The sequence below is a fragment of the Lycium barbarum genome, chromosome 8 (genome assembly GCF_019175385.1).
Source record: "Lycium barbarum isolate Lr01 chromosome 8, ASM1917538v2, whole genome shotgun sequence".
In the NCBI taxonomy this organism is placed as follows: Eukaryota; Viridiplantae; Streptophyta; class Magnoliopsida; order Solanales; family Solanaceae; genus Lycium; species Lycium barbarum.
The window spans coordinates 41,025,212-41,041,546 of record NC_083344.1 but is presented as its reverse complement, the minus strand read 5'-3'; the positions used below and the strand labels follow the sequence as shown (position 1 = coordinate 41,041,546).

Genomic DNA, 16,335 nt, shown 5'->3' with positions numbered 1-16,335 from the left:
GTTTGAGAGTTGCATAAGCATTATTGTAAGGTTGAAGGGTTATAGGAGTTAACTTCTAGCTTGCAATAGAGTTGTAATTTGAGTTTGCTCGGTTAGTGGAGTTGAAATCCTACCGGGGTAGGTCATGGTTTTTTATCCCTTGAGTAAGGAGTTTTCCACATAAAAATCTTGTGTTGATTCCCGTATTGCATTGCATAAGGGAACTGGTACACAACTAGGTCCCTCCATATACTGTGTTTGTTAGACGCACAGCCTGTATCAACTCATCACCTCAATTCTCCCCAAACGCTCCTCCACCCTATTAAATTGTCCACTCATTTGCTCAAAGCTTTTCTACAAAGTCTTCATTTGTTGAGAAATTTACCTCATCATTATAGATTGTTGGATTGCATATTGACTCTTTTCTCTTGTAGACGCCTTTCTTCCTACCCTTTTTATCTTCTTGGACCATCAATTTTCTCAAGTTTTTTCCAGATATTTTCTTATCACGCTGTTAGAAAGTGTGGAGTACAAACTTTTATTTGGTTTTACTCCAGTTTTCCTGACTAACAACGTATAGTCAAAGGAAAGAAAATGCTACAAACAGTTGGATCAAATATACAAGTTTGAATGTTCACGACAATAATTCTTTCAACATTAACTGACATTCTATTGTATATGGCATAGAGTATAAGTACTCTTGGAGCATAAACTTGAGAATTGTGAGAATTCGAGATAAGACTAGTAATAAGAAAAGAAACAATAAAAATAGCCACATACCCGATATTTCGTCCCAACAAATTTTGTCTTGTTTCGGAGCCATCATACGTCTAATTTTTACCAAATGAAAATTAATTGGTATCCTGCTCAACGACAGCCCAATTTAGATTGGTTGTGAAATTTTTAGTGAATCAATCATTAACATCATCAAGGTCATAAAGATGATTGATTTTCTCAGTTGAACAGTCAATTTTCACCCCTCTAACCACTGAAAAATCTGAATGCCTCTCTAAAATGTGACAAAATACTAGCACCCATGTTACACCCCCGAAAATTTCGTGTTACCAAGACTGTAGACGGCTTAGTATGATCTTAAAGGAGAGCAAAGTTATACAATGATCAGGGATGAAGATTATATGATCTGAGTATAAGAATATATATATATATATATATATATATATATATGACATTTGGAGAATGTATGCAGTAAATTAGTTAATAGGTTACTTGATGAATAGTCATCATAACCGTAAGTTAAGGTGGGGCCCACATGTCGGGGTTTTATAAAGGACATATGAAAAGTGATATGAGTAGTACATGGGAAATTGAGCAAATCTTAAGAAGGACCCTTAAGCCAAATATGGGCATAAGCCCTCCAAAAGGATGATTTAAGAATACGTTTTCGGATAATCTTACTTGAAGGGGCCAAAACGCTATTATAAGTTTAGAATTTGGAAACACACCAAAAATGAAAGTCGTAGATAATTGAAATATCTTTCCAACCATAGGTTGTGGGCGCTCATACGATATCAGGATCAAGAATTATGACCATTTTATGATAAAGACTCCAAGCTGCCAAATGGCTTCCGCGGGTCCCGCTTGAGAAGGTCGGTGGAATCGACCTACGAGGGTATAAATAACCCATTAACTCCATTTTTTATAATTTTACATTCTCAATAGTCCTAGAAACTTCCCAACACAACCTCCAAACATTTATAGCCCATTAAATCAAGAATTTAACAAGATTACACCAAACTAGTCCATGAAAGGTGATTGTTCTTGCTTCCTCTTGATGTTATGGTAAGTTTTGTCTTGAAGAAATTTGGTGTGGCTGAATTTATTCAAGTATAAGGTATGTTCTTCATACTCTCTCTTATGTTGAGTTGATTTGAAGGTTTAACAAGTCTTAAAAGTGAAAATGGTTATGGAGGAAAGGTCATAAAGTGTCGTGTTGTAGTTGTTGTGTTTATGGACTGCTTTGAGCATGTTGTGGACGTGTGGATGGGCTGATTTACATGTATATAGATGGTATATAATGTTGTTGGTGTGTTGATAAGATTATGCTCCTTGATCGAAAAGAAAGGAAGTGTATATTGTTGTTGTATGTTGAAAAACATCGTGTGAGATGTTTTATAGAATATATTGGTATTGATAATATTGTTGTTGATGTTGGTATTGTTGTTGTTGTTGTTGTTGTTGGTTGCTGGATTGTGATTTCGGGGTAGGCATATAAACAGGGGAGATGCTGCCCGAATTTTGGCAGATTCTAAAGGAGTTTGGTTTAAGGACTTGAGTCTAATGGTAGTATAATTTCTCTTGAGTGTAGATTTGCAAGTTCGGGAGAATAAGGGTTAATTTGTAGGAGATCAAACAGTTATGCTAAGGCTCGTCCCTTTCTTTCAAAGGCATGATCCCTATGGTACAATTTCATAAATGCTTCCATAACTTCTTTGTTTTCAAATGATAAAAGTTTATGACTCCAAGGCACGATTCCTTTCCCGATAATCCATAAATGTTTTCCAAAATGCCCGTATTTTCCAAACCAGAGATTTATGATTCTGTGAGCTCCTATGATAATAGCGATGAACATGTTTTTTTACAATGATAATGATGATGTACGGATATGTCAAAGGTACCCCTGTACTTCTGAAGACAATATGGGTCTTGTGTACTTTTGGAGAAGCCGTAACTTTAGGCTTTAGTATTTGATGTGAAAATTCCTCCTTTAATTGCCTTATATTTAGCTAGAAATTTATTATTACTTACTATGGTTAAAAATATATTTTATAGCTTCCTTATAAACAAGTACTTTCATATAAATAAAGAACGTCACTTTTATGTGCCTTTAAGTGTTAAAGATTCAGATAGACATCTATGTATGTAAATATATAAAATATTCAGGAAAATTTTATTTATAAACATATATATAGAATGACACATTCAGAGACATACATTTAAACTATCACAATTATATATATTTATATATTTTAGAAGTGAACAGGCAGTAAGAGCACTGCATTCGACTATTGTACATGCAACGACCCGTTAGGTCGTTATGTGCATTTTGACCATTTTACCTCTATTGATCCATTCCCGAGACTTTAAGCAAGTCTAGTGAAAATAGAAGGATTTAGAATCCTTAAGTGAAAGTATTTGACCAATAGTTGACTTTTGGATAAACAAACCCTTTTTCAAAATTCTGTCAACTTCGTGAGGTCCAGAGGGTCAACTATGACTTGGTTGGGTGAATGGTTCGGTTCCAGAGGTATTTGGTTGCGTTTTGGGTACTTGGTTGGAAACTTAGTTTATTCCGTTCCGGGGTTGACTCTGTAGATTAGGCGTCCGTTGTAAATTTTGAGGTCACGGGTGAATTCATGGCGTGTTTTTAAGTGTGTGTGCATATATGGTTTGTGTATGTGGGGCCTCGATTTGATGTCAGAATTTCAGGAAAGACTTGTGAAAACCAGATTTTTGCTGATTCTGGTGTGACCGCCATGGTGAGAAGCTGACATTTAATGATTGTCCGCCATGGCGGATGGTCTGGACGCCACGGCGGGACTGCCATGGTGATCCTTGTGATCACTGTGGCAGAATGACGGGAACAAAATCCCATTTATTTTCATAAGTTCAATTCATTAGTAAAAACACTCCTAAAACCAATCCTAAGAGCTTAGAGAGGCGATTATTGATGAACTTGGGGGAATCATCCATGAAGGTATGTTCTAAGCCATTATATTGTTCATTCTATTTCCCCTTTAAGTTTCCATGATAGTTCAATTTCTAAAAATTGTGGGTTGAAAACCTAGAATTCTAAATCATGAAACCTTAGCTTGAATTGGTTGTTATTATTTAATTCACTGTTTATATCCTCTAGAAGTTTAGGGTAACACCTTCTAGGATGGTATTGTTCTAATAAATCTATGAATCTATTTTGAGACTTCGGGTTTCACCCAAATTTAGGGGTTTTGACTAAGTTATGGAATTGAAGGGTCTAAAGTGATTAGAAACCCATGAATTTGAGGATTATGATTGTAAGGACTAAGTGTAGGGTAATTTCACCCTTAATTTTTTGTTTTACCCATTTGATTCATTAGGGGTATTTTGGGTCCTTTTTCCCAAATCTATTCCTCTTCCAATTAGTTGGTGTATTTCTCACTTAGCATTATTATTGCTAGACTTTTAGCATTTCGAGTCTGTACGTAAAGGGAAGACTCTGTTGGAGTTTCTCGTGGTTCAAGTTCTGCATTTGAGGTAGGGTACGTCTTACTTGATTTAGACATTGATTAGTAGATTGTATATATAGACGGGACAAAGCATGACTAGGCTTTCAGCCATGAAGTTTGGTTGGATATTATCTAGGTGGGTATGACTTCTTATTATGCGGACTTGTCGCCATTACTTTATGTATTGAACCATGAGGTGTATTTATTGTGTTATTGGAAGGAAGGGGTTGATATATATGTACTATTTCGTGTTGATTGAGATACCTTGTATGATTCAAGATGTTGTTGACTTGATCTATTTGAGACTTGTTATGGCTTATGGCATTATGACTTGCACTTCCTTGGCATTGATATTATTTATTGATCACACTTACATTGGAGTAGTGCTTCATATTGGGTTCTAGACTTGAGCCATATCCTGGGATCCATTGTGATACACAGACATATATATAAGACACATTTGAAAGGGGGTGAGAATATGGCCTAGTTGTGGCTCGTGATCCGAGGTCAGTTTCGGAGCGAGTGGTACATGGACATAATGGGTCCCCAGCGGGTCATGACTATCGTGAGAACAGGGCCTTTAGTATGTGTGTACCGTTCAGATGCTTATCATTGATTTCATTGCATTTGACATCATCTTATTCCTGTGATTCATTGTTGATCGGTATTGTTGATATTGTTGTTGTTGTTATGGTTGTGTTGTTGTGCCTATCTATTTATCTTGCTGGTTTTATGAATGTATGCATGATACTAATCTTCGTCGGCCTATGATATCTACCGGTACATAGTGTTTGTACTGATACTACGTTGTTGCACCCTTTTTTAGTGTAGATTGTGTGCCAGGAACATCTTCTAGACCTCACATCTAACCTAAGGTTACTTCTTGACTGAGGGTGAGCTCCTATCCATGATATGCCGCCTGAAGATCTCTCCTTATTTATGTCTATTTCATTTCTAGACATTTCTATTATTTTCAGACATTTATGTACTTCTTAGAAAGTTTTATTATTAGAGTCCTTGTACGATAACTTTCGAATTTTGGGGTTGTAGTAAGTAGTATTCCGCACTTTCTATTATCTATGGCATGACCGAGACTTATATTTATTTGTTCTATTATTATTTAAGTTGTAATTGATTAAAGGGATGGTACACCTACCGGGGGGTTAGTGTTGGTGTCATCACGACGGGTAGCATCATGACAAAGTTGGTATCAGAGCCCTTGGTTTGCTGATCTCATTGTACAAGGACATGTCTAGTAGAGCCTTCAGATCGGTACAGAGACGTCTGTACTTATCTTGGAGAGGAAATAGGACAATAGGAAAATTCAAACTCTTTCTTTCCTTCGTGCTACTTGATTCCAATCGGTACCTGGATGATTCAAATTAGTATCTGACCCTTTCATTCTATTATCTTACAGAGGGTGACTACTCGTGCAAGGAACAGGCGTTGATGAGATATCCGAGCTGGCCGTCAGGGCCGCAACTCGTGGTGGAGGCCAGGTTAGAGGTCGTGGATGTGGTAGAGGACAGGGAGCAGTACCAGCCAATGGCAGGCTCTTTTGGCTGGTCAGAATCGTGCTAGATCAGTTTCTCCCATGCCTCTAGAGCTCTGGATGAGGGGAAAGACTTTGCACTGGCACTAGCTCAGCTAGATATTATAGCTACTCTAGTATTGTCAGATATTATGGCTCGTGAATTGAACCTACTGAACGGATTGACTGAGGTAGGTGTGTTACCGGCTACTCTAGATGGCCAGGGTGTGATATTCACTGATCAGATTCCTGACAGATTCAGTGCTCCAAGGACAGAGCATGCTGTAGCTGTGGCTTCACGTCTAGATGAGGCTCCAGTCCTAGAGATTTTCCCTATACTAGTGGCAGGCCTGATGATAACAGGTAAGGAGTATGATCTATTTTGGAGGTTCACCAAGATGGAGCCTCCCGTTTTCTATGGCACCAAGTCTGAGGATGCTTATGAGTTTATTATCGATTGTCATGAGAGGCTCCGTCAATTGGTGGTGATTAAGAGCCAAAGTGTAGAGTTTATGACCTTCCAGCTCTTGGGTGATGCCATGTTATGGTGGAGAGCTTATGTGGATTGTATACCAGCTGGGTTTCCTCTGTTGAATTAGACTCGGTTTTATTCAGTCTTTTTGGAGAAGTATGTTTTGCGTACTTTGAGGGATAGGAGGTGTGATGAGTTCAGCAACATCGAGCAGGGGAGTTCTTTAGTTGCTGCTTATGAGGCCCATTTTCACTCTTTGTCCCGTTATGCCCTACAGTAGTTGCCTACTGAGGCTGAGAGAGTTTATAGGTTTGTGAAAGTGTTGAGCATTGCTTTACAGTTGTCAACTCTTCAGCTTGTAGCTTTAGAAGTTTCTTTCCAGGAAGTGGTTTATCATGTCACCACAGTTGAGGGTGAGAGACTGTCACGACCCAACCCCGTAGGCCGCGACTCGTGCCCGAGCAGGGCACCTTACGTACCCGAAAATCCCAAACCAACATGTAAACTAAATACACATATATAAAAGCCAAACAGAATCGCAAACTATCGTACATAAGCAGAGGTAGCGCACAGAAGCCGATGAGGCTATCACAAAATACATATTTCCCAGAACATATACACAACCCACATATGTGTCCACAGACCTCTACGAACAATAATAACAGAAACATAAGACGGGACAGGGCCCCGTCATACCCCTGAATAAACATATACATATGTGATAGAAAAGTCTATACCAAAATGTGACTCCGGACAAAGGAGCACTCCAAAATAGCAGAGCAGATATTCTAAGCGGGCGGATCTCTGAAGCGGGTATCTGTACCTGCGCGGCATGAAACGCAGCCCCCCGAAGAAAGGGGGTCAGTACGGAATATGTACTGAGTATGTAAAGCATGGAGTACAGTAAACAAAATCATAACCGAAATAGAAAGTACAGAAAATGAGTGCAAAGTCCAAAATATCAAAATGCACACTTACAAAACATAAATAATGCATGCAGAAACATATGTCAAATCCGGCCCCAATACGGGACTCGGTGAACAGAACGTGGCGCCACCCCGCAACTGGCGCCACAACACATCATACTTCAGAGTAGGGAATAGCTCCGTAACATATCATAACATATCAGATGGCCATATCATATCATATCATATTACCAACATCAGAACATAGATGTACATGGAACATCATACTCCGGACCCATGTACATGTCATACCAGCCCCCTCACATCGAGGCACGGCGAACAATGCAGTAGAATACGCTTGATAACAAATCCTGGCTCGGGCTTAGTGGGGGAAACATTGAGGCATCCACGAATGGAGTAGTGAGAAACTAAATGCAATAAAAATATCATATATTCCCAGAGACTCAATGAGGCATATCGGATGACAAATCGAAATGATGAAATCGGACAGAATCATAGTAAGCATATTTCGGATGTCATAACGGGTTGCGGATGCATAATCTCTCTGAGATCGTTTCCAAGTTCCAAAACAATTTATAGGACTTAATAGGATATTTAAAACCGTTTTTATTTAATAGCTAGAGGAGTAGTTAAAACATTTCATTTTATATTACTTGAAAATAAGACAATAGTACCATAAAGGACAAAGCGGGAATAGTGGGGCCCGCCTCGGGTCAACCGAGGTGGCGGACACAAATTATATGTAATAACTTTATGGAGTCGCTCATGAGGGTTTTAAGGTAATCGGACTTTATTTACACAAGTTCTAGGTATTTAGACAACTTTCCTAACCATTTACAACAGAATTAGTTCAATTCCACTAAATGGAAAAAGGGAAAATTTAGACGCGGATTCCGAAGAGTAGAGTAGTCCCCGAGGTCCATATTCAAACCTAATACATCTAGGACATGCCAAGAGAAGAAAAGATGGAGCTTTACATACCTTTCTTGCCTTTTACGCTCGCCAAACCTCAAATCTCGTTTCGTCCGAAACCTACAAATGGTCACATTTACCAAATGTTACTATAAGGCTTTTGGCATCCAATCTTTAATTAGTACTTGTCTACCGAAATTTCGGCAGCACCTCCCCTATAAATACGACACCCCGAGAATTCAACTCGGCCAAAACAATCAACAACAACCCAACAACAACATCAACAACAACAACAATCATTATATAACAATATATAGCATAACTAGTCCTCTTTCCAACATAGTGTCATAACCTTCATTCCGACTTCCCATTTCCAAACCAAACTCAATGTTTTCATATTCATGACTAATCAAGATCATTACAATATAATTCGGAAGCATTTCATATCCCTTCTACAAAATATTCACGAAATATACAAAATATACCAACTTTCCACCGAAGCCATAATTTATTCAAAACTTCCAATCTTCTACATTCCATTTCTATGCCAACTTAGACCATTTTGCCTACATTTGCATTGCAAGGATCTTATCAACACAACTAGCATATTAAACAACATTAATTCATTTCCATTTCAATTTCCATATCCACACGGCTAACACCTATATTTCCAACTTCAACCAAATTCATTCAACTTTCACTTCCAATATAAATTCCATCATAACCACAACTAGAATACAACATAAAATTCAACTCATCACACTTATACATTAACACACACACACGGCCATACATACATATGCATACCCACTTTGCAAACTTCCATATTTCCATAGTTTCTACTCATTTCCATATACTACAACACAAACAAACCTTCATAACATATAAAAGAGGATGAAATCTTACCTTTTTCTCTTAACTTCCCACTTAACTAGAATCTTGAACTTGCCACAAAGGATGGTTTTCTTGCTCCAACGATTACACCACGTTAACGGGGACCCTTGAATTAGTGGGAATACTATGAGAAACAAATTTTTGGGGCAAGATTTTTGGTCTTGTTTTTCTCTCCCTCTTGGCCGAAACCCTCTCTATCTCTTTGCTCTTGTTTCTTTCTTTTCTCCTTATGTTATTTCTTGAAGCTTCTAAATGAGTATGACTCATATATACCCCTTTAAATAATTATCACATGGAAATTAATTAAAATCAAATGGGCTTGGCCATGTTGGCCGGCCACCCCATCTCTTTTGGGCCTCATTTTTTTCATTTTATTGAGCCCATTTAGTCATAATTCTTGTTTCGTAATTCCCGAAACTAATTTCCAAAATTTCAATTTTTGCCCTTGGCCTTCCTCCGTATCTCCACCAATATTTCTCATGAAGGACACACATATATAAATTCAAATCAACACATGACCTTGTTTCTTACAAATCATGATTATTTCGAATTTTCCGAATATGCGAAAGTACAGGGCGTAACAGAGACATGATAGCTATGGCAAGTTTGCGGATATGAAGGCCCGCAAGGGTGGTAGCTTTAGTGGTACGTTCTTCCAAGGGCAGGGTCAGCATGGGTAGGGCGTGGCTCAGTCAAGCCAGGGTGATCGTGGAGGTTTGCAGGCTAGTGGCGGACGAGTTCAACTCTATGCCTGTCTGGGCGTATCAGAGGCTGAGGGTTCCGATGCTGTCATTACAGGTAATATCTCAGTCTGTCACCGCTCGGCTACTGAGTTGTTCGACTCGAGTTCTACATTCTGTTATGTGTCCACATGCTTCTTTAGGGGTATTGATATGGTTTGTGATTTGGTTGATTCTCATATTCATGTATCTACTCTGGTTGCAGACTCGATAGTGGTAAATAGAGTTTACCGATCTTTTATGGTCACTTTTTTGGGTTATGGTACGTGGGTATACTTGGTGATTCTTGATATGATAGATTTTGATGTTATTATCGATATGAGTTGGTTGTTTCCTTACCATGCGATTCTGGACTATCATGCCAAGACAGTCACTTTAGCTATGTCGGGTATGTCTAGACTTGAGTGGAAGGGTACTTCTAGTCCCTCCCTAAAGAAGATAATTTCCTTTCTTCGCACCCATAAGTTAGTAGATGGAGGTTGTTTGCCTTATATGGCTTATATTCATCGTCCTAGTGCTGACGTTTCATCGCTTAAGTCGGCCCCGTGGTGTGTGTGTTCGCAGAGATATTTCCCTCAGACTTGCCAGGTATGTGACCCGACCCTGATATTGATATTTCTATTGACTTGGAGCCGGGGAATTACCCTATTTCTATTTTTCCATATCGGATGGCGCCAACCGAGTTGCGAGAGTTGAAAAAACAGCTTTAGGATATTCTTAGCAAGGGATTCCTTAGACTCCTGTGCTATTTGTGAAGAAAAAGGATGGGACTATGCGGATGTACATTGATTACCCCCAGTTTAACAAAGTCACCATTCAGAACAAGTACCATATTCCTCATATTGATGATCTATTTGACCAGCTTTAGGGGGTTTCTGTGTTTTCCAAGATTGACTTGTGGTCAGTTTATCACCGGTCGAAGATCCGAGCCGAAGATATTCCTAAGACAACCTTTAGGACTCGATATGGGCATTATGAGTTTCTTGTCATGTCATTTGGGCTTACCAATGCCCCAACTGCTTTCATGGAGTTGATGAATGGAATTTTTAAGTGATACTTGGATTCCTTTGTGATTGTGTTCATCGATGATATATTGTTCTACTCGAGGAGTAGGGAGGACCACGAGAAACACCTAAGGATTGTTATTTGTTTGTTGAGATATAGGGAGTTGTATGCGAAGTTCTCCAAGTGTGAGTTTTGGCTTAAGTCTGTATCCTTCTTAGGTCATGCGGTATCCAAGGATGGGATTATAGCTGATCCTAAGAAGATTAAAGCCGTGATAGATTGGACTAGGCCCACTTTAGTGACAAAGATTCGTAGCTTTGTGGGATTGCCCAGTTACTCTTGTCGATTCATGATGGGGTTTCCTTGTATTGCTTTGCATTTGACCCGTTTGACTCAGAAAGAAGTACATTTTCAGTGGACCGACGAGTGTGAGAAGTGCTTTCAAAAGCTCAAGACTTTATTGACTACAGCTCCGATTCTAGCATTGCCCGTGGAGGGCAAGGATTTTGTGGTATATTGTGATGCTGCTCGTTCTGGGTTGGGTGTCGTGTTGATGCAGGAACAGAAGGTTATTGCTTATGTTTCCAGACAGCTGAAGATTCAAGAGAAGAACTACCCTACCGATAATTTAGAGTTGGCCGTAGTGGTATTTGCTTTGAAGATTTGGAGAAACTATCTCTATGGTGTCCATTGTGGGATATGCACCGACCATCGCAGTCTTTAGCATGTGTTTACTCAGAGTGATCTCAATTCTAGGTAGCAAAAATGGATGGAGTTGCTTAGGGATTATGACATTACCATCTTATATCATCCGGGCGAGGAAAACATTGTAGCAGATGCCTTGAGTGGGAAGTCAGTAAGTATGGGCAGTTTTTCTTGATTGATCACTTCGGAGCATCCCTTAGCCATGGAGGTTCATACTCTGGAACCAATTGTGAGGCTTGACATTTCAGATTCGAGTAGAGTGTTAGCTTGTGTTGAGGCGAGATCGTCGCTTTTAGATCAGATTAAGGCAAAGCAGTTTGAGGATGCAGGGTTGTGAAGATTCGTGATAAGGTCTTGAGTGGTGAGGCTGGTGACTATAGAAGATTTGTCAGGAACTATGGTATAATCAGCAGACCATTAACCATTCTATTGAAGAAGAATGCTTTCAACTGGTATGAAGAAGCTACTGTGTCCTTTGAGCATCTTTAACAGGCTATGACTATTGCACCTGTCTTGGCCTTAGCAGTTTTTTCCAAAACATTCATCATTGAGACTGATGCTTGTTCTACAGGGATGGGGGCTGTATTAATGCAAGAGGACAGACCCTTAGCATTCTTCAGTAAAGCTTTGGCACCTAAACATCTTGGGTTGTCTACCTATGAGAAGGAATACATGGATGTACTTTCAGCAGTTGATAGATGGAGACATTATCTCCAAGGTGATCATTTTATCATACGAACAGATCATCATAGTCTCAAGTATTTGCTTGGGCAAAGGGTGACTACTGCTTTACAACAGAAAGGATTAACCAAGCTATTGGGATTAGACTATGAGGTTCAGTATAAGAAAGGCACTGAGAACAGGGTAGCTGATGCACTATCAAGGAAGAAAGAAGATGAGGCATATTTCAATGCTATAACAACTGCAGAGCCAACTTGGATGTTGGAGGTTTCTCGGAGCTATGCAATGGATCCTACAGCCTTGCAACCTGTGGCAAAGTTAATTACTGATCCTACAAGTAATCTTGTCTACTCTTTACATCAAAGCATAATTAGATACAAGGGAAAAATCTATGTGGGAAGAGCTACTGATTTGAGATTCCGAATTTTCAATGCATTTCACTCTTCTCCCTTGGGGGGAACTCAGGACAACAGGGCACTTATAGGAGAATTGGTATGTTTTTTATTGACCTAATTTGAAAAGGGACATAATTGCTTGGGTATCTGCTTGTGATGTTTGTCAAAGAATAAAAACTGAACATGTGCATTCTCCTGGGCTTTTACAACCTCTACCTTTTCCTGATCTTTCATGGCAGGATATAGCCATGTATTTCATAGAAGGACTTCCTTCTTCTGGACATAAGAATTTTATCTTGGTGGTTGTTGACAGATTAACCAAATATGGTCACTTTCTAACCTTAAAACACCCCTACACTACTAAGGAGGTGGCAGATTTGTTCTTACACGAGATTTACAAGTTACATGGTCTTCCCAAGTCTATTGTCTCTGACAGAGATTCTATTTGTAATAGCCAATTCTGGCAACAGCTATTCAAATCCATAGGCACTAAACTCAACATGTCTAGTGCTTACCACCCCCAGTCTGATGGTCAGACTGAGAGACTTAATACGTGTCTTGAGTCTTACCTGTGAGCCATGGCATTTTCCAACCCAAAACACTGGATGAAATGGCTCCCTATAGCAGAATGGTGGTACAACACCAATTTCCATACTGCTTTAAAAACTACCCCATTTGAAGTTGTCTATAGTTATGCCCCACCCCAAATTCCTATAGGTTCACTAGCCCACTGTACTTATACTCAGGTGGGTGTTTGCCTTTGTCACGACCCAGCCCCATGGGCCATGACTAGTATAGTCAAACTCAAACTAAACATAGCCTGGAAACTTGTGAAACATAACGTTATCTCAGGACATCACATACATATATCAAGGCAACCTGTCTCCTGAGGAGTCACAACCATCAAAAGATAACATAGTACACAAGCCGACAAGGCTATCGTAACGTACGGGAACGTCCCAACTATACACACGCAAGCCGACAAGGCTACCACTACATACAACATCCCAAAATGAATATATGCAAGCCGACAAGGCTGTCACTACGAATGGGCACGTCCCAAAATGCAAGTTATGCTAACACATCCGAACAACATCTATATATAACCCACCCATATGTCTACAGACCTCTAAGAGTATCAACAGTAACATATGACGGGACAGGGCCCCGTCGTACCCCTGGACAAAAGCATATATATATATATATATATATATCAGGAAGTCTGTACCGAAAGCTAGGCTCCGGAACAACGGAGCTCTACAAGGCAGCAGAAAGGGATTTCTAAGCTGGCGGATCACCAAAGCGAGTATCTGCACCTGCGGGCATGAAACGCAGCCCCCCGAAGAAAGGGGGTCAGTACGGAATATGTACTGAGTATATAAAGCATGAAATACAGTAAAGAGGATCATAACTGAAATAAGGAGTACAGAAAACAAGTACAATGCCAGAATACCAAAACATTTGCCTTTGAAACATAAATCATGCATGTCAATATCATATATCATATCCGGCCCATTATCGGACTCGGTGAATATGGTCGCCACCCCATTTTTGGCGCCATAACACAGCATAACACAATAAACACAGCATAACGCCATAACATAGCATAACTCCATAGCACAGCATAACTCCATAGATACATATTTCGGCCCTCCAATGAGGGACTCGGTGAACAATGCAGTGAAACTGTGCACGATAACATACCCGGCCCGGGACTCGGTGAAAGACATATTGAGGCATACACGAGCATAGTAGTGAGCAACCATATGCAATTTAAAACATTATCAAGACTTAAACAGAATAAGAAAAAGGGATTAACACCTGAGTATCAATAGCGACAATCATATCAAATATCCCCCGAATGTCATCATACATAATATCAAAAGAGCCTTAGGAATCATAGACATATGCCAATATAGTATGAAATAGCTTATAGAAGTCAAGGGAATTAGCTATCGTAGAATTTCTAAGGATAGGAGCTTATATATATCGACTACTATCCAATGTATAGAAAAACTGAAGAGGGAAGCTCAATCATTTTAAGAGTTCTAACATCAAGAAGTGAATACGAATCATGAATCACGCTCGAAACTTATGAATAGAATTAACCCAAAGCTCATATCACTCGTCACTTAAATCTAAGACATGCTAAAAGAAAGAAGGGACAGCTTTACATACTTGTTAAAGGTTATTCGTAATCTCGTTCGCTTCGTCGCCCCTTTAGCCTATTTAATATAAAAGTAACGCTTTCATCAGTAACTATACTCCCTAGGTCATAAATCTGTAACCAATCGCCTATAGAACTTATTCTTTAACTTATACTTTCTCGATCAGGGTTTCATTAGTTAAGGACTTAACGGAAATCGGGCAGCATTTCCCCTATATATTCGCCTAACCCGAATTTCCAATTATTCTCCTGTTATCACAGAAATACCAACAATAGAGATATACATACAAAATTCTTACAATTCAGCAGATAACAATTCCAACAACCCAACAATCCTTCTTAATCCTTTTCAACCCACAATTTCGCATAACAATGATTTCATGCAATTTCTTACTTCTAATTTCATCCAATCCAATTTTAATCCTTCCATTACAACACTATTAATACAATTATACTATAAAACAAGAAAATCTTACCAAATTTTTCTCGGAGGAATTTCTACACTCAATTGCTCCAATTTTACAATTTCTTCTTCTCCAACTTAATTTCTAATGTTTCTATCACCTCATTGACCTTGTAATGCACTTGAAACTTGATCAAAAAATCCAAGAATCAAAATTTGTTTCAACACCATGGCTGGCCGAGAGCAGCCATGGATGAATTGTGATTTTTTTCTCTAAGTTTAATTTCTCGAAAATGAAATCAAAATGTGAATTTGTTCACCATTGATCACATATATATAATTGCTTATAGGGTGACACGTGCCCCCTCCCTTGTGACTCACTAATCCACTTCTTGGAATATATTTTTTTTAATTCGGGTGGGGCCCACTTTAGTAATTAGGCTTAATTAATTTTAATTAATCACTAATTCTCACTTAATAATCTAATCACAATTGATTAATCCCTAACCTCTAATAATATTTTTACACTAAAAAAAATTTGTAAACAATTTATGTTCTAATTAAAATTGAAAATTAAAGGTTCCTATTTCATGTCCGAAAATAATTCCGCCTTTAACTTGAGTCGATTTGCTTGTGAATAATTCGATGTATAAATATATGGGGTATAACAGCCTTGCTCAAAGGCAGAGTCTTTTGCAACAATTAAAGGACAATCTATATACAACACAAGCGAGGATGAAATTCTTCGCAGATAAAAATTGGACTGACAGAGTTCTAAAAGCAGGTGACTGGGTATATTTGAAGCTACAACTCTATAGGAAAGCTTCTGTGGCATTCACAAGAATCTTAAGTTGAGTGCTAAATTCTATGGTCCTTTTCAAATATTAGAGAAGATTGGGTCAGTTGCTTACCATTTGAATCTTCCCGGTGGGTCACAAATCCACCCAGTGTTTCACGTCTCCCAACTGAAGAAGCGTGTTGGTCCTAGGATTACTGCTACTTCTCAGCTTCCTATTTGTGACGGGGAGGGTCGAGTATTGATTTGACCGTTAGCTATACTTCAAAGTCGCATTGTCAAGAGTAACAATGTTGCGGTTATGCATGTGCAATTGATTTAGGGTTTCTATCGAATTGGGAAATTGGGACTGAATTTAGTAATTAAGGATTGATTAATTGGGAATAAAGGAGAAAGTCACGTGCGTTTAACATGTCAGTGGGCCAATTCATTAATCCAGCTCAGCAATCCACATGAGAGCTGATTAAGGGCCAAGATGAGAAGATCATCAACGGCTGAGATATCAT

General features: G+C 39.0%; 1 protein-coding gene across 1 annotated transcript; it reads left to right on the top strand.

The window, feature by feature from the left end:
- Positions 1 to 11,882: 11,882 nt before the first annotated feature.
- LOC132607805 (uncharacterized) lies at positions 11,883 to 13,038 on the top strand. Its single transcript, XM_060321884.1, has 2 exons — positions 11,883 to 12,560; positions 12,703 to 13,038. The coding sequence occupies exons 1-2, from the start codon at positions 11,883 to 11,885 to the stop codon at positions 13,036 to 13,038; spliced, it is 1,014 nt and encodes a 337-aa protein (XP_060177867.1).
- Positions 13,039 to 16,335: the final 3,297 nt, after the last annotated feature.

Coding starts and splice junctions, on each gene's coding strand:
- LOC132607805 (XM_060321884.1), top strand. CDS start 11,883: ATGACTATTGCACCTGTCTTGGCCTTAGCAGTTTTTTCCAAAACATTC. Junction 12,561..12,702: donor GGGCACTTATAGGAGAATTG/GTATGTTTTTTA, acceptor CTTTCATGGCAG/GATATAGCCATGTATTTCAT.